The sequence below is a fragment of the Apaloderma vittatum genome, unplaced genomic scaffold, assembly GCF_000703405.1.
Source record: "Apaloderma vittatum isolate BGI_N311 unplaced genomic scaffold, ASM70340v1 scaffold21318, whole genome shotgun sequence".
NCBI classification, from domain to species: domain Eukaryota; kingdom Metazoa; phylum Chordata; class Aves; order Trogoniformes; family Trogonidae; genus Apaloderma; species Apaloderma vittatum.
This window is the reverse complement of record NW_009730486.1, coordinates 1-23,348: the sequence shown is the minus strand read 5'-3', so window position 1 is coordinate 23,348 and position 23,348 is coordinate 1. Positions and strand designations below refer to the sequence as shown.

Genomic DNA, 23,348 nt, shown 5'->3' with positions numbered 1-23,348 from the left:
GCCCATCCAAACCATGAGCAGCCAGTTTCTCTGGGAGTATGCTGGGGGAAGAGAGAGGTTTTGTGAGATATTATTTCTTTTCTGTATTTAGTCATAAGAATGTCCTTTCTGGGTCAGACAAATGACCCATCTAGTCCAGTGGTTCTGTCTTTAATAATGGCTGTAAGAATAAGGGAAGAGTAGGAATAAGTAATGCATCCGTTCCTCTATATAGATAATGAGTATTATCTATATAGATAATGAGTATTATCTGTGTTGTCAGAGCAGTGATCACTCTTCTAGGGGAAAGGTTACACTTGAATATACTTGATTATCTAAATCTTCCTTTTCCTAAGATTTTTTTTTTTAACTTGTGGAAAACATATGCAATTGAATCACCCAGCTAAGGGTGTGCTTGGTTACTTGTCTTTTTTAAATTTCCTAGGCAAAAAGCTATTCTGAAGCTCTTCACTGGTACAATTATTCTGTCAGCTTCTACACACCTGGACAGATAGATCAGAACTTGGCTAAGTTGCAGAGGAACATGGCTTCTTGCTATCTTCATCTGAAACAAACTGACAAGGTATGTATGAGATATATGTATACACACACATTTTTTATTTGCATTGTTTTTCTAGCTATGTCATTGGGACCTAATTTACATCTTTGTTACCATACCTACTGTACTTTGTACTGTTAAGGACTTAGGGGTACTGGTGGATGAAAAGCTGTACATGAGCCAACAATGTGCCCTCGCAACCCAGAAGGCCAGTCGCATCCTGGGCTGTATCAAAAGCAGCGTGGCCAGCAGAGTGAGAGGTGATTCTGCCCCTCTGCTCTGGTGAGACCTCACCTGGAGTATTGTGTCTAGCTCTGGAGCCCTCAACGCAAAAGGGACATGGACCTGTTGAAGCAGGTCCAGAGGAGGGCCACAAAAATGATCGAAGGGCTGGAGCACTTTCCCTATGAGGACAGACTGAGAGAGTTGGGGCTGTTCAGCCTAGAGAAGAGAAGGCTCTGGGGCGACCTTGTAGCAGCCTTCTAGTACCTGAAGGGGGTCTACAGCAAAGCTGGGTAGGGACTCTTTTATCAGGGAGATAGGTGGTGGAGACCCCATCCCTGGAGACATTCAAAGATAGGCTTGTTGGGGCTCTGGGCAGCCTGATCTAAAGATGTCCCTGCTTACTGTAGTGGGGTTGGACTAGATGACCTTTAAAGTCCCTTCCAACCCAATGCATTCAGTGATTCTACCTATTTTGCTTGGAGAGAGGGCACTGTGTTTGCCTATCTTGCATCATCTGACAAGAGAGATGTTGTTTGGCCTCTCAGCTCCTATGGCAAACTCTTGCATCACCTATCATTCCAATGGGGGAAGAAGTCCACAAGTTGTGTGACCATGCCATAGTATATCAGGTTTCTTCTCAGATTAGAGGTCCTTCTCTCTTCAGGATGTGGCAGGAAAAACATTTGACCTGTCTCACTAGAACTTTGCACTACAGTGTGTTAGCCCTCACCTCTGGAGAAAGCAACTGCTTTACCTATCTAGGCCTTCTATTTTGGGGAATGTTAAACTGCACAGTTGAAAGTGACAGAAAGGAGTTTAATTTTTCAGCATTCTCAGAGCTTTTCTTGCTTTTTGATTCTGTAGCACTAATTTTGAGGAGCTGGTGTTTTCCTCAGTCTGTTCATTGTCAGTCTTTGGTGCCATCTTCTGCTCTCATCACTCTTCTTTCCAGGGGAGATGTTACGAAACCAAACTTTTTGAGTAATTATATAAATATCAGCAACGTAGCCATTAACATTTTGTGTTATTTTTTTAGCTCTCTTTGGTTGCAATCATATTACTGATTTCAAGAAGGCATTATACTGATTTCTTTTAATCTCTTCTGTGAATAGGCTAAAGAGGCAGCTAAAGAAGCAGAGAGATGTGATCCAAACAGCATCTTTACTAAATTCAGCATCTATAAGATTGCAGTGATGGAGAAGGATACTAATAAAGGTAGAACTTGAAAGATAAAAGGAGCTACAAGGACCAGAAGCATCAAATATATTAGAAAATACTAAGCAGAGTTGGACTCTTCATCCTGAGAAAGGCACAACAGAGGGTAGCTAGAAGAAGGGTCTTATAAAGTCATTGAAACTTTCAGGCTGCAGATTTAAACTGTGAAGAATGGGATGCTTTTTGCATGTAATTTGTAAGATGTGGAGTCCATTGCCATATCTGATATTGTCTGCATGAAGCTACTGGCTAGGATGTCTCTAATCTTCTCATGGGCAAAAGCTATAGTAGCATCCCAGGGTGAGAATCATTGTATACTTTACTGTTTCTAATATTCTTTTGTATGTATACACAATATAAAAATGGATACTGAGCTAAAGCAACCTTAACAGAACCATTATTGCTGCTCTTAATTTCTCTGGGCAAGTAGAGCCTGAAGTCACCAGAAAATACATTAATTACTGAGATGACTTACAGGATGTCATATCTCTGTAGACTCCTTCTACTTTCTAATGAGTTCTGCTATTTCATATTTTAATGAGAATCTTAGCTCAAGTAATGAAAGTTGAGAAATACTGACTATACTTAATTAAAATACAGAGTAACATGCATAGCTTATTTTCCAGTAAGTTCTGTGCCAATTCATTGTTCTCTATAGGTCTTTTTAATGACAGCATAATTTGTTCACATAATATAGAGTGGGAACCACAGCACAATGTGAGCATAAAAGCAGCAGCACCCTTAGCATAAGCCAAGTTCTGGGAGCTTGGAATCATGCCCAGGAAATGTATTAGAGAAAGTCTTCTATCTTCAGTGACAAACAGTTATTTAACGGAACAACATCAAAGATGTGTGAGAGATTTTAATTTGTATGGCATCCTTATTTACTTAGATTAATAGTTTGGAAAGCCTTTTGGCACTTCTCTAGGAAGAAATGCATAATTGTGGAGAAGTGCTGGCATGGTCAGGTTTTCTTGTCTTGATTTTTTGTACCAAAAACAATTATAGCCTTTCCCAAGTAATTTCTAAAGCCTCATTGAAACAGTAAAACTAACAGTTACTTCTATAAAAAAATGTAATTTTTCCGTATGTCTATTTCAGCTGTGGAAGCAGTTATTGAAATGGGGAACCTAGCAGAAAAGCCACTTCAACGTGAAGACAAGCTGGGACTGGATGAAAATACAGGCACTAACCTCCTGAGTTTAGCTGCTCAAATTGCTTTAGAGGTAGAGCAGATAACGTTGTCTTTGCTTTGCTTTAGTGACATAAGTAGGACAGCTGTAACCTCTGTAACCTGGCCTACTTTTAATGCTTCTATGTATTTCACGCATATCTAAGTATTTCATGCTTCTGTGACCAACGTCTCACTCAAATGTGTCGTGTAATGCAAAGAAGTTGATTTCACATGTAAAGAAACTGTATTTCCTAATATTTCTTCAGGAAAGAATTCTGAGTTATAAATGTTGGAATTTGGAAATAACATCCTGTATTTCTGTAAAATTCTCCTTAGCAAAATGTTACATTTTTTTTTGCCTCTGGGGTTTGATCTTTGGGCAATTTGTGTGCAAAATACACGTAAGTTGGTGACAAAAGACTGAAAAGTCACTTGTCCCTCCTATTTGCCTCTTGTTTTATGACTTGAGTGGTGTATGAACTAGCTGATGACATTTGCATAATTGGAAGAGGCTTTTAGTTGCCTTTTAGGGCTTTGTTCATAGCACTGTAAGGCATGAGAACCTTGCCAGCCTGCACTGATGCTGTTCTTGCAAGAGGCTTTTTGTGCATGGAATCATATGATGTCTCCTTATGTCTTTTTATTGACTCTGAGGCAGTTTGGTGCAGAGTTCTTTGATTTTTTTACCTGCTAGCAGACTGCACAGACTTTGGAATATGCTGTTGCTTTGGATTGGTTTTATTTGGTCATGAGGTGGTGTCATTTATACAAAACATGTTTTAATTTCTTTTCAGCATGAACAAGAAGTTGTGGCTATCAAAGCTTTGGAGTATTTGTCTGAACATTTACAAGACTTCCAGCAATTATTTGCAGCTTTAAAGTGAGATTTCAATATATTTACAAGAAAGAGAAAATTTTCTCGTTTCCTTTTCAAAAATAATGTATTATATTTAAGAAGATAGAAAGCAAAGTAGGTGAACGATTACTTAGCAGTCTTTGGTGCTGCAGCTGTACCTCAAGCCTGAACTCTTAATATCTACAGAAGTTCCAAGTCTCTCCCCAGCAAATAATATTAGTTGCTCTGAATTTTATGATTACATTGTGATTGGAGCAGATGACTGACATCTCTCTTTAAGGAGATTGCAACAATATATTTGATGAAAATACCAGTTTGTTTGCAAATACCAGTTTGTTTGCGGAGTCTTCTTACTGAAATATTCCATCATGTGTATAAGAACAAATATTATGTGACAGATGTATTTATTCCAATACTTGCAAAAAGCTTTTGTTAAAGTACGCTTATTTAGTTACTATTACATGATTTAACAAAGTGATATACAAAATAAGGCAATAACATGGTAAGTAGTATAATCTTATTCTTAGTTTGATGCTTGGAATTCTTCTGTCAGTTCCATGGGCTGATAGCGTAAGAAAGATAAGTGGGATCCTTTCTGGAAAATTATGACAAAGTACATCGTTGGAAATTTTTTTTCTCATATTTAGATGTTTGGTTCGTCTTACATTGTCAAATGTCATGGCAGAAAATGAAGAAAAAAGGTGAGTCCATTTGTAAAACCACTTTCTTATGGCAAATATGTTGCACAAATGATGTAAAATTTTCTTACTGGGCCTATTTTCTTGCAGAGTAATCAAGATATTAACTTTTATGCTAGTAAAAAGTCCACCCATGTGACTTCCCAACTTGACCTAATGACATCACCTAGGAACATTCTTCCTTCTTGTATAACCTTTCCTTTAAATATTTGCTCTTTGTCTTGCTCTTTATTAATGTGTAACACTGACAGGTATTTTTGATGGGGAATGGGACCTAAGCAACCTCTTTGACCCTAGGATGTGCTATCTTTCAGAAGTTCTGAGCGAACTCCAGAGTGAGACTTCCTTGCTGAAATGATGTGCTGGCTTACACTGTTCTGCTGAATTTTGACTGCCAAGAAAACAGTGTGGTGTTGGGGGTTTGAGGTTTAACCTGCAGCCCAAGAACTGAGAAAATCTCCTGCTGCACTTCTTCAATGATAGTCATTTATACACATCAATAAAACATTCTGCAGGCCTTCAATACTTCTGCATCTTCAAATGCTAGGAGTTTCTAATGCCCGAGGTGTTTGTCGGGGGGAGAATTATTTTATCTGAAGATGTTGTATTCCAAGTATAAGACACTTAATCAAACATTTTCTAAAACTTAGTTTTTCCTCCTTTCTAGAGATGAAGCTATCAACTCAATGCTGACTTACTTGACCTTGGGTATGCTTTTGTTTTATATACACTTTCTTTAGTTCTTCCATCAGTGAACATATTATGATATGATTAGGTCCATACCAACAAAATGTTTAGACTTCTTATTTCAGTTTAGGTTCCCAACTTCCCACTGAAATCTGTGAAAATTAAAACTGGAGATTCAACAATACTGTGAAGTTGAATGTCAGTGCTACAGGTTTTTGCTATGGAAAGCTTGCAGGCTAGTGTTGAAGTAAAGCCTGTACTTGTTAGCTTCTCTCAGAGAGAAGGGGCAGTTTCCCTTTAATTTTTTTGTAAGGCCATACATGCAAACAACAGATATTTGAGTATAAGCCATAGCCTGGGTGGCCTCAAGTGACAGTCTTTTAGTTTGACTGGATTGGCAGGGACAAAGTTTCTTTAGTAGCAGGGCTACCACAAAAGGAAAAAGTTTGGTTTATAAAACTGAATTAACAGCATAACTTTCTGTTGGAATTAATTAAATGCCAATGGTGGTCTTTGATATTCTAGCTGTTTAAAAGCTGGCATTTTTAAAATTTAAGTTAATGCTATAATTTTTTGCAGTGGAAGGCTTAAAAAGCTGCAAGGAGTAATAGCAAATGGCTGGAAGACAGGAGAGGCTTGTCAAAATTGTTTCTTTCTTTTAAATTATGCTGTCCTTTGATAAAGAATTGTCTTGTTTGCATTGCAAAAAGTGCAGGAGTTTTACACAGGACTTTTCTCCATCAGAAGAAATACTTATTTTCACTAAATATTTTTATCCCTCTTTTCCTATCTTGGACAAGAAAAATTAATGAAATTGTAAAACTTTTTCTATGCTGACGATTCTTAATGTAGCTAGGAGAAGAGAATGAAGACTAGAATTAAATTAATTAAAGGTTCTTTGAAGAAAGGCCTCGAACCTATTATTATATTTAAAACTCCTCAACTTTTTGTGAAACTAACTAAAAAAAACCTCCTCTGCAGAGGACTTTTACTGACTTTCAGTATCAGTAAGAACTGGAGAGGCAGTACATGTTAGCAGCTGTATTTATCTTAACTAAAAAGCTGTTTGAGGCACCTTTTGATGTTTTCTATAAGCCTCTCTGGTCAAGCATATCAGATTTAAGAATAACTCTTCATCAGGAATTGTATGAGAGTTTTGGAAACATCTGTTTTGTAGTGTAGTTATTATTAGACTTGGAGATGTTTTTATTCTGCTCCGAAAGTCTTACTTGTGTATTGAACAGTGCATTTTCTGCAGCTCACAAAAGACTTGCTGAGACTTCCACAGAAGAGAAATTTACAGGAGACATGAGGATACTTGAAGCTCACTGGTTTAGAAAAGTTGGTAGGTTGCACTCTCAAAATTTGAACTTCACCTCCACTTAGCCAGACCTTCAGGAAGAAAAAAGTGTTTGAAGATGTAATAGATTTATAAAACTTGTCACCTCTGACAGTCAGTACCTTAACTAGTTTTAAAGTTCTCATGCTGCATTTTCTGTCTTCTGAAACTATCTGATATGGCTCATGTTTTAAGTCAGTTCAAGACATGAGGTCTGTCTGACTGATGGGGGGATAGCTGACACGTTATTCCTTCTTTCACAGGAATTGTTGTATGTGTACGTGATACAGCTCTTCAGAATTCACCATTTTTCTCTTAGTTAACCCTTCACTATCAAGATTCTGTTGCAGAAGTACAATTTAACATCAGGCAAATAGGAAGAATAATGTTTTTCTTCAGTGTATTTTACTGAGAGCAATTAACAGAATGTACTGCCAGTGCTGAGTATGCATGTTCTCATGCAGGCGAAATAAGAATTAGGAAGTTAGATGAGCAATACTAGTGTGATTGATGCAGAATGAGCTCACTTCTACCACCCAGAGAGGTTGTCTTCATTGGTTCCTTAAAGCAGCAGTCCTGGATCTTACCTTGAACGACAGTATATGAAATCTAAACAGCAACATTATCATAGATAACGTGTTTCCTAGTGGGAAATGCAGCTCCAATGGAGCTGTACTAAGCATTCTCCTTATCATGTCTCTGGAACATCATTTCGTAGTCTTTGTTACACTGTTTTGGTAAAGGAGTCAGTGCATTTGCTGTCTATAAATAAAAATATAAGTCTAGGGTAGCAGGTTGAAGCAATTTTTCAGATTCTTGCTTCTGCCAGAACATACAGGAGAGAAAATAGTTGTAATCAATAACAGAAGACATCTGCCATGATGAGCTTTTTCATGCATGCTCACAAGTACCTGTGCTCCAATAGAGTAGAAAAGGAGGGAGAGAAGCACCAGAGATCAAATAGAGTAACATGGGTGTGAAACGGTATCTGTGATCGCCATGACCTTCCCAAGGCGTCATTCTCACTCACAGAATAAACAATTCAGAGACTAAAAAAACATGTCCTAGGGAATAAATTAACACAGAAGTTCAAGTCTGCAAAGTCACTGTAGAATATAAACCTTTAATTGAGTCATATTCTCAAATCATTTGATTATCTTTAGATGGCTCATCCGTTTACAAGTCAGAATTATGTGTTTAATGGAGTAAAATGGAGCATGTTTCAGAATGTCGTTTTTTTCCCTTTTACTTGTTTTGTGAATATTGTTTTTTCTTGTTTTGGGAGCATATTCAGATTCTAGTTTTGTGTATTAACATAAGAAAATGCTTCTTCCAATTTCTGCTCGTGTGGTTAGTGTATGTGGTATAATGGGTACTTGCTCATGATGAAATTATTAAGACAAAATTTGAAAGCATGACAAAGCTATTTTAACAAATTACTAATGGTGGTATTTCTTGCTATTATTAAATGAGCTGTTGATGATATTTTGATTAAGAAGTTGAATTGCAGAATGTGAACTGCCTAGTGCTAGACATAGATGAGCATACCTGTAATATTGAAGACTTTTATTTAAGTATCCGTTTTTTTTAATGTCTTTGTTAGCTTGGAATTTAGCTATACAGTTCAGGAGGTGTCCTGAAAAGATGAGAGATTTTTTCCTACTGTCTTTCAAGGTATGTACTCTTGCTCATAGTATCTTTGATTGAGGAATATTGTTATCTGACTAATTCTGTTAGAAGTGACGTCCATATATATCGAGTATCTTCTTGGAGATAAGCTAGTATGCTCTTGGAGCACTTTTGTCAGAAAGAGATTATCTTGTAATACAAAATCTAGGCATTACTGTCATACTTGCTTCTGTTCTTTAAGAAACTTAGGCTTTGATGAGAACTTTCTAAAATAAATGGATTCCGATGTTTGAAAACTGTATCATTAATATAAACATTTTGAGTATTTGAGTTGTAATCTCCATACAGAACTGTTGCCAACACCGTCAGTTTTGTATGTTTTTGTAGAAAGTGGACACTGCTTTACTCTGTCTTCTTGTGTAATTGTGCAAGTAAATTGCAATATGAATATATGCTATTCATGACTGATTACTAAAAGTGTCATAGAGGAAACTCAGCAATTACCTGTTTACAAGCAAGTTGCTTTATATGGGTGGAATTCTCATTACCTTTTCCTATTTTTGATGTCAGTTGTCCCAGTTTTGTCCTTCTGACAAAGCTGTTCTAATTGCTCAGAAGACATGCCTTTTAATGGCAGCTGCAGTTGATTTGGAAATGGGGAGACAAGAAGTAACACCCTCTGAACAGGTAGGGCTCTGTTAACTGATTCTGTGCACATCACTGTAGTGTTTTTTCTTTCGATTTTGAAGTCTTAGTTTTTTCACGCAGGGTATGAAGAATGTAAACATGGGAACCTTTCATAGTTAATTAGAATCATAGAACAATTCAGGTTGGAAAAGACCCTTGGGATCATCGAGTCCAACCACTGACCCTACACCACAAGGTCACCCCTAAACCATATCACCCAACACCACATCTAAACGACACTTGAACACATCCAGGGATGGCGACTCAACCTCCTCCCTAGGCAGTCTGTTCCAGTTTCTGACCACCCCCTCCCCAGGCAGTCTGTTCCAGTGTCTGACCACGCTTTCCGTGAAGAATTTCTTCCTAATGCCCAGAATTAGAATCAATGCACCTAGTTTCCAGATAATTGTAAATGTTGGATTTCTGTAAATTAGTTATGTTGGCTTTAGTGGTTTTGAACAGATTTATATCAGCAAGGAGTCATGGCAGTACCTCCTCTTAGAGGAATTTCAGTCTACCTTATATATTATGTAAGAAATCTGCTGCTAAACATTGGTTGGTCAGGCAAATAGTTACTGCATCTTTAGGAATACACTGTTGGTGAAAGTAGTTAATGGTATAGTTGTGATAAAACTCACAATTTTTTTGTTTGTTTTTTATGAATGCATCTGGTTTTGGAGGGGTTATATTTACTGTGGTAAAAAGATTAAGGAAAATGTACAGTGATTATGAAGGCAGTGTGAAAGTCTGCTTTTCAGTGATTTATGTAGAAACTTACTTTTGTGGAGAGCAATGCACAGCAGTTTGTGTTGTGGAATTTAGCTGTTTGTCAGTCTGAATAGCCCTATTTTATGCTTGGGAGCCAAAATAAATGATGTCCCATACAAACCCATATGTTTTTTACTGGACCAATGGAACGTTCAGTGTGAAGAGGCTTTGTCTGAGATGTTGAGATCTTTTGAAAAAGACAAAAAAAAAACAAACGAAAACCAACCAAAACACAGTAAACAGTGTAGATGATATACAAATTAGGCTGATTATTAATTTATTCTATAGTTAGGTATAAAGATCCTGTTAGCTATCACCTGTATATTCCTCTCGCTTTTAGAATGATGACAAAAATAACTTCTTAAATTTTGTAAAATAGACGCAGCTTTTAACTCAGGCCCTTCAACATCTCCAGGCATGCAAGGAGATCTGGAAAGTTCTGAAATTAACAGGTGAGCTATAAAGTGTGTCTCTTCAGCACAGGTAAATCTTAGACTTAGTCACTGTATTCATGAAAAATGCAGGACATACGAAATTGCCATCTCAGCTGAGGGATGTTGAATATGATAAAAGATTTGACAAAGCGAATTTGCTGCTTTTTGCATGTCATTGCAGGCTTTTCATTTTCACAGGTGCTGTGAAGTGTGGAACAATCTTTCAGACTGAAGTTGACTTGACTGTTGTGTCTTAAATGTTAAGAAACTCCAAGCTTTTTGCTCTAGAGTGGAGTCACTCTTGCAGTGTTCTAGTAGTTTTACTAGCTTCAGAGAAGCATATGAGGCATTTCAGAATACTGTCCTTTGAAGTTCCAAAGCCTGTCCTCTGTTCCCTGACTATTCCATGTCAATTTAGATCAGATATTACTGGAGACTGGTGTGCTTTCACATGACAGCTGAGATGCTGAATGACTGTTAACCTAGAGTTAACTTTTTTTGGCAGTATATTGGTAGAAAAATTCCATTAGGCGTTTCTTATCTGGCCTGTGGTCTTGTTTCTTTTCAGTTATAGGTTTGGGACACTGGGGTTTCCATTGGATGATGCTTTAACTGGAAATGTCAGGAAATGTACTTGCTGGGGTTTTCCCCCTTAAAATTTCAGAATCAAAAGTTCACTGTATGTCTTGGATTTGTGATTTTCTTTGCCCTCACAGAGACTTCTTCCCTTTTAATTTTTGATCCTTTAAATCCCAAGGGGTTGAAATGCTTGAGGTCTGAGATTAAGGACAGGGAGACTTCACTCACCATTTATGGTCACGGGCAAAGAACAGAGTAGACTTGCGGAGAGAACATCAATTTAATTTAGATAACAGAACCAGCACCAGTTTAACAAGTCAATTAGAGCAGGTTAGTGAGAAAATAAATACAACCAGATCTTAAAAACACCTTCCCCCCATCCCTCCCTTCCTCCTGGCTACCTCTTCCCCTCCAGCAGTGCAGGGGACAGGGGATGGGGGTTGCAGTCTGTCCATTATGCAATGTCCATGCTGCTCCCTTCTCCGAGAGAGGACTCCTTGTAGTCTTCCCCTGCTCCAGTGTGATGTCCCTCTCATGGGACACAGTCCTTCTCAAACTTCTCCAACATGAGTCCTTCCCATATGGCCACGGTTCTTCCCAAACTGCTCCAGTGCGCATTTCTCCCATGGGCTGCAGTCCTTCCAGCAATGGACTGCTCCATCTCGGGCTTCCCTCGGAGTCACAGCATGTTTCAGGTGCTCTGGCATGGGGTCTTCCATGTGCTGCTGCATCCGGGGCCCTTCACCACTGTTAATCAACTCAGTCTGGCTCATCCTGCCATCTCCCCACAGGCCTCAGCAAAATCTCTACTCCAGTGCACTTCTCCTCCTCCTTCCTCCTCACTGACCTTGGTGATGGCATGGTTGTTCCTCTCTGTCCCTTCTCTCCTAAACAAAATAGCTCCCCAACACAAAGGAACTGGCCCAACAGGTTAACTCCTCTTAAGTACATTGATCGCAGAGGCACTGACTGGTTCAGCCTTGGTCAGAGGAGGGTCCAACTTTTACCTGGCCTGGGGGAGGCTCTGGAGGCTTTGCACAGGAGCCATCCCTGTAGCCTCCCCAGCTACAAAAAAAACCCAAACCCAAACGCATCACACAGGTTTACACCTTCCTAGCAGTTCTGCTGTTCTCCCACCATTCTTCTGTGTTTAGGGATTTCCTGAGAGCTTCTCTATCCGGAGGGGCAAAAGTCCTATAGAAAAATTTGAAGGTGATGACAACTTCTTTCATAAGCAGACCTGAGCTGGTGGCCTTCTGTTATCACTTTTACTTGTGTATGGAAATAGCTTCGCCAGTAGCTGTTGCCTTGTGTAGGAGGGTTGCATGAATATAGCCAATTACAGACAGTCCACATTTTTTTGGGGGTGTGGGGCGTAGTGTTTGGCAAGGTGCTTTGGATGTCTGAGGTTTCTGTCCAAGACTGCTTCAGAGTTCCACTTGCTGTACTGATAAATCTGAGTACCTTAATGGTTTTCCTGCCTGTTGGAAGCAAAATTTGTACTTTATGGTATACCGTGTGGCTTTAAGAAAATGAATCATTACATACAGGCAATTCTGTCTCTTCCATAGGAGATTTTGCTAAAGACCCAACAAACACATTGTTGCTGCTTTATGAGTTTGAAGCAAGATCCAAACTAAATGATCCAACACTCCACGACTTTATGGAGTCAGTATGGGAGCAACCACAAATAGAGGTCAAGATGCTAGAAATCATTGCCTGTAAGGACTGCATTTGTACTTTCAGAGTTCTTCGAGTCATGAAAAGCAGCTTTTGTCTCTCTTGCCTGTTCATTTGGGGTGACAAGGATTATAATGCATTGCGCAGCATGCAGAAAATGGGTCTAACCATATATATTTTGTCCTGAAGCAAAGATGCTTAGGATCTCAGCAACATTAGGAGATCTGTAATTTGAAATACCATATTACATGGGTGATGAACTGGAAATTTGCAACATCCTTCCATTTCTAGACCCTGGGACATTTGTATAGGTGGTGACTCTGGAAAAGATTATTCAAATAAAGTTCTAAAAGCTAAAGCTCCAAACTGGCAAAGGCCAGAGAATGGCTCTAGCTGATTCATGCCCCAGTACAGGAGATTTAGGATATTGACTTTGGATAGATGCGCAGTTTCAAATTAATGTAGTTAATTTGTAAATAGCACTTCTCTGTACTGTACCATACTTTGATCTCAAAGTCCTAGTCATGCCACCTTGAGAATCTAGAGTAGGATCCATGGAAGATGCTACTGTGGCAGATCTTTGGAGTGGATTCTGTAGTACTGCATAAACATCTACTCCCTTGTCTGGAGGGAGTACACTCCTGGGCTTGGAAACGCCATAATGACATCCTGCTCCTGCCTAATTTCTCCATAAAGATTTTCATGTTCAAGGATACAAACAAAACAATACTTACTTTAGACACTCCCTCCAATATTTTTGGGTTACTGCACCAGAACTAAACAGCAGTGACAGTATTTATAAATTATGAAATCTGCTGTGCTTCTGCCTTGCAGTCCTCACTGATGATGTGCACAGTGAGAAAGTAGCAGAGAGACATTAGCTTGTGACCAGCCCAGGCATTAAACAAATCTCTTTTCAGTTGTTCATCACAAAAGATCTGGCAGCATGCTGTAGTTTATTTTAGTGAGATTGAAGTCTGGTTCCAGTAATTTCTTATTGTTTTCTTTTAAGCGTTATCAATGGAACCTCCTGCTCGGTATCCTATACTGTGTAAGAAAGCTCTCAAGAGTGCGCTAAACCTTCACAGAAAGCAGACTGTCATTGATGCTGTGAAGTTTAGGTTAGTGTTATCACACACCTTTGCCATGAGCTTGTGACTCAAGTGCTTACAGGGAATAAAGCCTGCAATTTGAAATTTAGTTTATGTGCAAGGTTTCACTTGCGGGGTAATTGATGTATGTCTCAAGTATTAGTGACCAATAGATGTGTTAACAGCTATTTCTTTATTTGGTATATTTTCTGAAACAGTTGTATTTTCAATAAATAAGTCTAATGAGGAAGAAAAATTAAAATTGGATCCAGAAGAGGTCTCTGGCTGTTTCTTGTGAGGAAGGTATTAATTTCAGATGTTACCCTGCAGTAGTGAAAAAGTATTTCAAAGACAGTGAGTTGAAGGGAAGTTATGGGCTAAGAAGAAAGCCATGAGTTGTAAGTTAGTGATATGATGCCTTAGTGTATATGTGATTTATTTTGCTGGGTAACTGGCTCTCTGAAAGCTGTACCGTATGGAGTCTGAACAACAACCTGGTTTGTGTCCTTCTGTCTCACTTGTGTCCCATAGACTTTTCTTCCTCCTTTTTGAGTTCTTTGCAGTAACTAGTGGGCAAAGGCAACTGTTAATACTGCATTTCCCACTTCACACTGAGAAAGAAAGATCTCTTTTCAGAAACCATGCATTTATTACTGATTTTCTGAGGATACTGACTACTTAGTTCTTGGTGAAGGTAGAAATGTTACTTTTTCCTCACTGTCACGTGTAGCACCATAGAAAATATTATGTCTTCCCTTCTATGTTACTTTAGAGTCCAGCAATGCAAATAATGAAGTACTTGGTGCTCTTGGCTCTCTTTTTACGTAGTTTGTATGAATGAGGTCTGATACTAGGAAAATGTGTGTTTCTGCTATAAGAATGTGAGTGCCGTAAAGCACCAAAGTGGCCATGTCTGTCTGACAATCATAGAGACGTAAGTTAGTGTGTTGCTTGTACTAAAAAGTAGCTGTTTGTGCACATGGAATTTAATGTGTCTTCTTCTGCTCTGTTTCAATTCTCAGCAAATGCTTGCATAGTTTGATTAATCTTTCTTTGCCGACTGGATTAGCAGACTTGGATGCCAGTGTACTGCAGGAGGTGTGGGACTATTTTGAAGATGCTCTGAGCATAGTCAGCAGCACAGTAAGTTGAATAGGAAGATGAGATTGGGAAATGATCCTGAGCACACTTAAAACTCTTTTATCAGACTGAGAATAATTAGTAGACTGAATATTACATAGTGTTAAATGTGGAGCAGCTGAGACTTCTTCAAAAGACACACTGGCACTACTTCAAAAGAAATGCCTCTTGGATAATTATAACTAAATTATTAATTTCCCTGGATTTTGTAAAGGCTTTTATAGGGACATTTAAGGACAAATTTTCAGTGCCTATTTTTGAAACATCTTGAGCCAGAACATCCATCTTTCTTCCTCTTGCTTTCTACATTCTTAACATTGAACATGTTTTTTTTTAAATGCAGATTGCTTTTCCAAATCAGTTTAAAACTGGCTAAAATTTGCATACCAGTCTTACTTTTCTCTCTATTTTGTTAAAGGTATTTGGGAATTTACTGTGTTTGCAGGAGAGTAAAATCTTTCAGTAAGCATTTCTGCTGCTCCTTTCAGGCCTGAAGTGAATGCAGTTGAACCATTCATGGTACAACTGCAGTGAAGGCAGCTGTACTGAGGAAGTCAGACATTTCTTAGACTTTCATAGATAAAAATCAGTTAAGGAATATTCTTGTTCAGACTCTGGAAATCAATACTATGTTTTATGGCTTCATTCTATTGTATGGCGGCTTCTTTATGGCTGCTTCTTTAGTCGTGCTTGAATGTCTCTTCCAGTATAAAAGTGGCATAAAAATATGCTGTCCTGACTTCCCCAAAAAAGAATGTGTCCATATTCATGCCTGCCTTTCACCAAAGTTTTCATCTATAATTTTGATAATGTTCTCATTGAAGGATAAGGATGAAATGTTAATGTGGACTGATGCTCATAACAGCAAAATTGCACAGTAATAGAAGACCTTGTTTTGCGGTTTTCTCATGGCAGCAGGTGCTAATTGGCACTGTGCTAGGGGAAGGACATTGGGGCATCACATCAGCACTTTATCAGTTAGAAAGCTGGCACACCACTCATGATTTATACTTCCTGTTGATGGTAATGCAGGCCAACTGTGAAGTACAGACTCTGGAGGAATTACTCGTTTCTTAGGAGAAAAAAACTCAACACAACTGTTTTCCCACTCTAAAACCAAATTGAAGTGAGGAGTGTATTTTCTGATGAGCTGCTGCTTCGTGTTTGCCACACCAGGGTGCCTACCCAGAGATGGAGATCCTTTGGTTGATGACAAGAGCCTGGAATACAGGAATATTTCAGTATACTCTTGGCAAATATAAGGAAGCTGAGCAGTGGTGTGGATTAGGAATGCGCTTCCTCAGTCACTTAGGATCTCTGAAGAAAAGCTATGAAGGCCATGTAAGTATAAGCAGATGGATTTTGGGATGTGGGATTGGATGTCTGGCCTGAATTTGAGACATGTAGCTGGGTGAAGAAACCACTTGATCTTTAGAGAGTTTCAGGAGAAGCATGGTACCTAAATATTTTTTGTGAGCTTGATGCTAAAAGATTTTTTCAAGGTGAGGTTAGAAAAGTTTTGGTAGACAATAAAAAGAGTGACAAAGTGTCTTTTTACTGGAATGATCATGCAAATGGCCAACTGGAAATAAATGTCCGGCTGTTTGTGGCCATGGGAGAACCCTCGTACCCTGACTGCTTTCACTAAAGTCAAAGTTCTGCACCAGTTTACTTAAATCAGCTGTTGTATGAGTACTGTCAGGCTTGGTTTCTAGTATAATCTAGTGTCTTATAAAGAGGGTTTAAGCTGATGTGAATAAAATCATTAAAGCTTATCTTTTCAGGTGTAGCTTAGCCACTTCCTTTAACTGAGAAATTTCAGGGGTAGTAGCTGTAGAAAGGAATGGCACTCTTTCTTACTCTGTCACAAGTGAGCCACTCTCTACAGATTTTGACTGGTGCTCCTACCTTGATTGCAACACAGTGTAGCCTGACTGGTGTACGCAGTCATCATTCTTCTATGCATGAGCTGAGCAATCAAAAGCTGGTTGCAAATTTTATACCATTTTAAGTACATCAGTTAAGACAAGAATTGAGATCACTCCCCTCCAACCTCAGTGATTCTGTGATTCTGTGAATAGGTTTATTCACTGATGTAAGACTCAGATATAAACTATGCTTTATTACAGTGTCAGTAAAACTACCTTTGTTAGGTTGCACTGTTTTAACTGTTTTTTTTTCTTAAACCACTGCATTTAAATCTGTGCCAAAATCTTTACATCAGTCTGAAATCTTAGGTTTAGAAGCTGGTGCTAAGTCTTCCACCTGTTTCCTTGTTTCTGTTCTCTGTCACTTTGTTGTATTGTTTAGCTGAATGATACAACTTTATCCATCGTTGTTGACAACTGTGGTGTTTATGTTCTCCAGATGATTGGTCTTTATAGTGAGGTTCTGGACAAATTGGACAGAGCAAAAGGGTTTCCTCCAGATGAAGAACAGTGACAGCCACAACTGCAAAAAAGGAGGGCAATCTCTCTTTGAAACATTCTGCTGAATAAAAGAGGCTGTTAGCCCTGTGAAGGTATGGGGTCATGGGAGCAGTGGAAAAGAAACCAGGATCTCCTTCTTGATGATGATTAGGTTATGTACTTTTAAGGAACTGTTATTTGAAGGAAGTGTTTTCCTCTAGGGAATAATTTTCATTCTCTGGAATTATATACTTTTTCATGAGATGTGTCTGCTGTTTTGTAACAACTTGGTTTAAATACCTGATTTTAGTAGAAAGTGGCAATGAGACCACTGAAAGTATTCCAATACCAGACATCACCTCTGGAAGTCATAGCTGCCTTGCTACATAAGTATTTATCAGATTGTTTAGTTTTCAGTCCATTTCAGCATGGACAAGAATTCAGAGCTGTTTGCCAATTTCACAATCTATCAGAATAAAAAGAGCAGGTACTATTTAGCTCATAGAAGAAGTTAAAGCTTTGACTAAGTTTATAGACTACTGTGACAGGTGCACTGCTCTTTGAACTAACTGAACTTTGGTCGAGGCACATGCTTGGCAAGTAAGCCTAGTCAAAGTTTATCCTGTTGTGTGAGGCTCTCAGTAAGAACCCTCCCAAAAAAGTTTGTCTGGAGACTGGGCTGCACTAACAGCAGAAAATCTGACTAAAAAGCAACTCCTTTGCACTATAAATATTGGCAGCCATCAGGGCCCATTGAGCTCTCCCTCCATAGCAGCTAGCTGTGCTGCTATGGCTGTGATTGCATAGGGATGCCTCTCATAGTTAGCCCTCGAGGCTGAGAGATCACTTACCTGACACCAGACATTGATGAGTTGGTAAGTGACATTTTTTGCATGCATGTAATATTTAAGATATGTATAGCAAGCTTAAGTGATAATTTTTGTATCCCTTAGTAACATTTAAGTGTTGTAAATAGCATTGACTGCCAATCCACCTGTATTTATTAAATACTTTACATACCTAAATTTACTGTTCAGAACTCAATAAACTAACTACTAGATTGGATGTGGCTAAATAATCTCTGACTCTTCTCATTTGACAACTACTAACTGTAACACATCAGAAAGAGTTCAGCATGAAATCCTCCCAAATCCACATAAAAATAAAGGCTGCTAAATGGATGGATCTTACTGAAGCTGGATTGAAGAGATACCTTCCACCTGAAGTTCAGGGTGGGTAGTGAGGAGTGTTGAGAAGTAGAGTGGCGTTAATCATAGAATCATAGAACTGTTTTGGCTGGAAGAGACCTTCAGGATCATTGAGTCCAACCTTTTCCTAGCCCTATCAACACCACTAAACTTTCAAAGCTGCATCTACCTTTCCATTAAACACCTCCAGCGATGGTGATTCAACCACCTTCCTGGGCAGGCTCTTTCAATGCCTGACAACCCTCTAAGTAAAGAAATTCTTCCTAATATCCCACCTGGACCTGCCCTGGCGCAACTTAAGGCCATTTCCGCTTGTCCTGTCACTGGCCACTAAGGAGAACAGACCAACCTCTGCCTCACTAGAACTTCCTTTCAAGTAGTTGTAGAGAGTGATGAGGTCTCTCCTCAATCTCCTCTTCTCTAGGCTAAACAGCCCCAGATCCCTCAGCCTTTCCTCATACAACTTGTGTTCTAAGACCTTTCCCAGCTTGGCAGCCGCCTCTGTGCCCTCTCCAGCACCTCGTGCCCCTCTTGTAGTGAGGGGCCCAAAACTGGACACAGCACTCGAGGTGAGGCCTCACCAAAGCCAAGTACAAGGGCATGATCACTTCCCTGCTCCTGCTCACTACACCATTCCTGATCTGGGCCAGGATGCCGTTTGCCTTCTTGGCCACCTGGGCACACTGCTGGCTCATGTTCAGCCGGCCATTTATTAACACTCCCAAATCCCTCTCTGCCTGGCAGCTCTCCAGCTAGTCCTCCCCAAGCCTGTAGCGCTGCAAGCACAGGGCCCGACATTGGGCCTTATTGAAACTCACATTATTGAATTTCATTGAGTTGGCCTTGGCCCAGCCATCCAGCCTGTCCAGATCCCTCTGGAGAGCCTCCCTATCCTCAAGCAGATCAACACTCCCACCCCACTGGGTGACACCCGCAAACTTACTAAGGGTGCACTCTATCCAATCGTCCAAATCATTGATAAAAATGTGAAACAGGAGTGGCCGCAGTACTGAGCCCTGGGGGACACCACTCGTGATTAGCTGCCAACTGGATTTAATTCTGTTGACCCAACTCTTTGGACTTGGCTTTTTACCCAGCAAAGCACGTGCCCATCCAAGCCAAGAGCAGTCATTTTTCTCTAGGAGAATGCTGTGGGCAAGAGTGCCAAATGCCTTACTAAAGTCAAGGTAGATAGATAGCATCAACAGCCTTTCCTTCATCCAACCAGTGGGTCACCATGTCATAAAAGATAACGTTTCTTATACAGGACCTGCCCTTCATAAACCCATGCTGACTGGGTAGACCCATGCTGACTGGGTAGACCCATGCTGACTGGGTGAGACTGTGTTAAGAAACATTTAAGTTTCTATGTCTCTACAACTGTTGCTGTTTCACCAGCAGGTTTAGAAGTCAGAAAAAAACCATGGCCTGAGTGTTGTCTTTTGTACTCCATGACACCACATGGTGTCCTAACTCCAGGGGACAAATTGAGCACAAGACCATGCATCTTCAATGTACCTACTCCTTCTCTCGAAGGAAGTAAAGGTAACTGCAGTGGGAGGGAGCAACAGTGCACTCCAATAAAGCCCTCTGAGTGCTTGGAGATCAGTACTGTGGTTTCTAGCAGAGCCAATACTTAGTATAGGAGTTTGGGGTTTTGTTTGTTTGGGTTCTTTTTAGAAAAAAAAAAGTCTAATAGCATGCTGGAGCCAAAAGCACAGATTCAGGCTGTCAGTTGCTTGCTTAGAAGATGAAGTAGGTATCATAGTTGGTAGATGTATACGAATTGCTTTCAATAAGGGTTACAGCACTATTGTAAGCAGGTGCAAGGCAGGTCAAAGCAAAGTTGGTATATTGTGTCTTTTGTGTGATAGACCACATATGTATTTGTATGATGTATAACTGGGCATACATCCTCTAAGTGTATTCTTTTGCTGTTTCTTGAAGAGGATATTCAAGCACCCTGAGGAATACTGTAAACATTCTGGATGTTCTGGTTTGCATACTAGAGAGCTAAAAGTGCTTTGCATCTAATTCTTTATAACCATTGCACAGAAAGGCAAGGCGGATGGGCAGCAGTCTCTTTCATCTCATCTGCTTTGAGATTAAGATTTATTTAATTTTGTTTTTAAAATTTATCAGACAGAGGACAGAGCCACTAACAGCAGAAAGATGGCTACAGAAAAGAAGAAATTGCATGAGTTATAGTCCATTCTGAAAGCCTGACATGCTCTGGGAAAAGAGCTTACAAATGTGCTTAGTGCAGTGGTCAAGAGCAAGAAATAATTAAAAATGCTAGCTAGCTGCATTGCATTCTCTGTCAATGTTTCATGTATGTCTTCTTTCCATAGTGTGAGTAAAGCAAATATTAGTGATTTCTGGTTTTCTGCATGCACCAGACACCACTTTGTGTCCTACGGCTGAGGCTAGAAACCAGCCCTTAGCATAGTTGGCACATCCTCGTAACTATTGTGCATCTGGATAGAGGGTCATTTCCTGAAGGCCGGCACATGCAGACATGTAAGTCAGTGTGACATTAACAGCAACATTAGGTAGGAACATACTGTACTAGATGCTTTGCAGTACTGCACAGGTTAGCATCAGCTTCTGGATAATAGTGCAAGAGTGGGATTTCCAAAAGGAGTGAATTACATTGAAGGTGGCAACCAGGAAGGCATTGGGACATTTATAGGATCTGGTGCTTGTGACAGCATAATGCTTGATGCTGTAGCTGAGACTGGTGCTGCCTGTGTTGTACTCCTGCTAGAGAGCTTGTTGTGAAGTATTTTGTTGCTCTTCAGGCTCATCTAGATAGAACAATGCATTGGTAGGAACAGGAAGGTACCTTTGTGGAAATAGTTAAGCAAGATGCAAAGAAGAAAGCAAAAATAATCATGTTCGAGTAGAGGTTATGTATGTGTTCTTATTCCTGTTCTTCTTCCAGCTGAGGTAGTCTAAGCAATGGAAACCACTTCCACTCAACTTCAGTGGCATTGTTTACGGTACCCAGACAAATCACTCAGGCTGTTTGATACAGATGGCTCCCGTGAGACATACACTGGAGGATCTGTTTAGAGAAAATTCTCCACCTAATGTGGACAGTTCACCAGGTGTAATCTGGATCTTTGTGAGCCACTGCTTTCAGATCTTTAATGCACAATGTTCTGGCTGTGTAACTAAGAAACACCTCAAATGCTACAGAAAATTCTTTTGGAGCCATAGTTTTAGAGACGTATACAGGGCCTGAAAAAACTGCCATACAGTCAAAGGCTTCTGTTGCTGCCTGTAGTATCTATTTGGTGCCTGCTGGGCCAGCTTTAATTACTGTTCTCAGTTGTGACTTGCACAAATACATAAACAGATAAATGTGTCACACTATACCAGATGAGAAAGTTGGTTTTGTCCAGTAAGTGTAGCAGGTAATTACATACAGCCATAGAAAGCCTCAAGGATTAAATCGGGGTTTACCTACAGCCAGAATTGTTTGAATTTTTTCTTTGCAGTCACTCAGTTTGATTTATGCTACAGACTACTAAGAAGTCTAGTTCAGTTCTGCTGATAGTAATTCTTAGTGCTTCTCTGCATTTTTTTTGCATTGTTCGTTTTATTCCAGTTTAGGTTTTACCATAGTTTTAAGTAGGGCAAGGATTCCTCTCCTAGTTGAATCAGACTGTATTTCCAGTGACCATTCCAAATAGGTAGTTTGTGTGCAATCATGCTGCTTTGCAGGTGTTTGTGCACTCTATTTGCTAGTGCAGGCTGGTCCAGTGTTTATTTTACTAGGCTAAATATTACTTTATAGTTCAGTAGCCTTACTGTGGGATATAAAACTTTAAGTCAAAACAGCTCATCTGGGAAAAAAAAAGAAACCAGTGCTGCTCATTCCTCCTCTAGCCTTCTCTTTTTATTGATTAGTGTTTTGCTGCAGATCCTGTCAGCTTAGAGAATCTGAATTGCTCCAGACGGTGGCATTGTAGCAATACTTTCAGATTTACATGTCATCATGGACACTGAAGTGTAGTATCCTCTAGGGCAGTAGCTCACAAATTCCACCCCTTTCCCCAGCCTGTATTTTATGCCTTATCTTTTTTTCCTAATCTGATAATTCCTTAACTGTCTGGAGAGTGGCAACAGTCTAGAGGCATAAGGGAAATAAAACAGTAAGAACTTTGTTGTTACTGTTTCGGGCGCATTGAGCATCCTAGAGAGATAGGAAGGAACAGAGGCTGTTCTGGCTAGTAGCCCTTAGAACTGAAGTGCTTACAGTAATCAGAAATTAAGGTAATTGAAAGAGGGCTGGAGCTCATAAGAGGATTGGGCAGAAGCTTTTGTCAAGTGGAACTAAGAGAGGAAATACCACTGTCACCCGTGTGTCGAGCCAAGTGTGGCCCCAACGAGATACTGCTATTCCCAATGTTCCTGTGTGGTTGTCCCATTAACAGATGCCACACTGACTGACCCTAATGTTTCTCCTTAGCGTTAAAAACCCATCATTTTGGAGGCAAGTAATATAAATAGACACTAAAGGTAAGGGGGTACTTAAGGATTCTTCAAGGAAAGAGACACCTTTAATATGATAACTTTACCTGCTTCACAGCAGCTGCTATAGTGCCACGAATCCTGATGTGACAGCTTGAGGAAACCAAAGAATAGCAGTCCTTGAAGGTTATGCTGCCAAGCATCATTAGCAAGAAAAAAAAAACCATATCTAAGACAGTTGTCCATGTGCCTGCTTCTCAGGCATCAATGGGGAGAAACTTTTGGGAAAACTATTATTAAAGTCCTTTAAAACCCCTCTTCCAGTAGCCTCGCAGATCCTGTACTCCTCTGCTTAACAAAGGCCAAGACAGTTAATTAACCAGGCTGCAGACAGAACTATAGATATTTCTCTACAGCACAAGCCGCTTATGGCCTAATTTTCTAGAAGTGTCTTAGAGCATATTAGTTTCATGCCTGTTGCACGCATCTGTAGCAGGACACTTTGGGAAAGAA

General features: G+C 39.7%; 1 protein-coding gene across 1 annotated transcript; it reads left to right on the top strand.

Annotated features, from left to right (window-relative positions):
• Positions 1-424: 424 nt before the first annotated feature.
• On the top strand, positions 425-17,182 carry TEX11 (testis expressed 11; the record flags this gene model as incomplete). Its single annotated transcript, XM_009874837.1, has 15 exons — positions 425-562; positions 1,876-1,978; positions 3,080-3,204; positions 3,947-4,032; positions 4,656-4,709; positions 5,374-5,414; positions 6,652-6,738; positions 8,336-8,406; positions 8,932-9,048; positions 10,196-10,268; positions 12,401-12,550; positions 13,522-13,630; positions 14,623-14,743; positions 15,917-16,081; positions 17,108-17,182. Coding segments are annotated over 15 exons (1,515 nt in total), but the record flags the coding sequence as incomplete, so codon positions are not given.
• Positions 17,183-23,348: the final 6,166 nt, after the last annotated feature.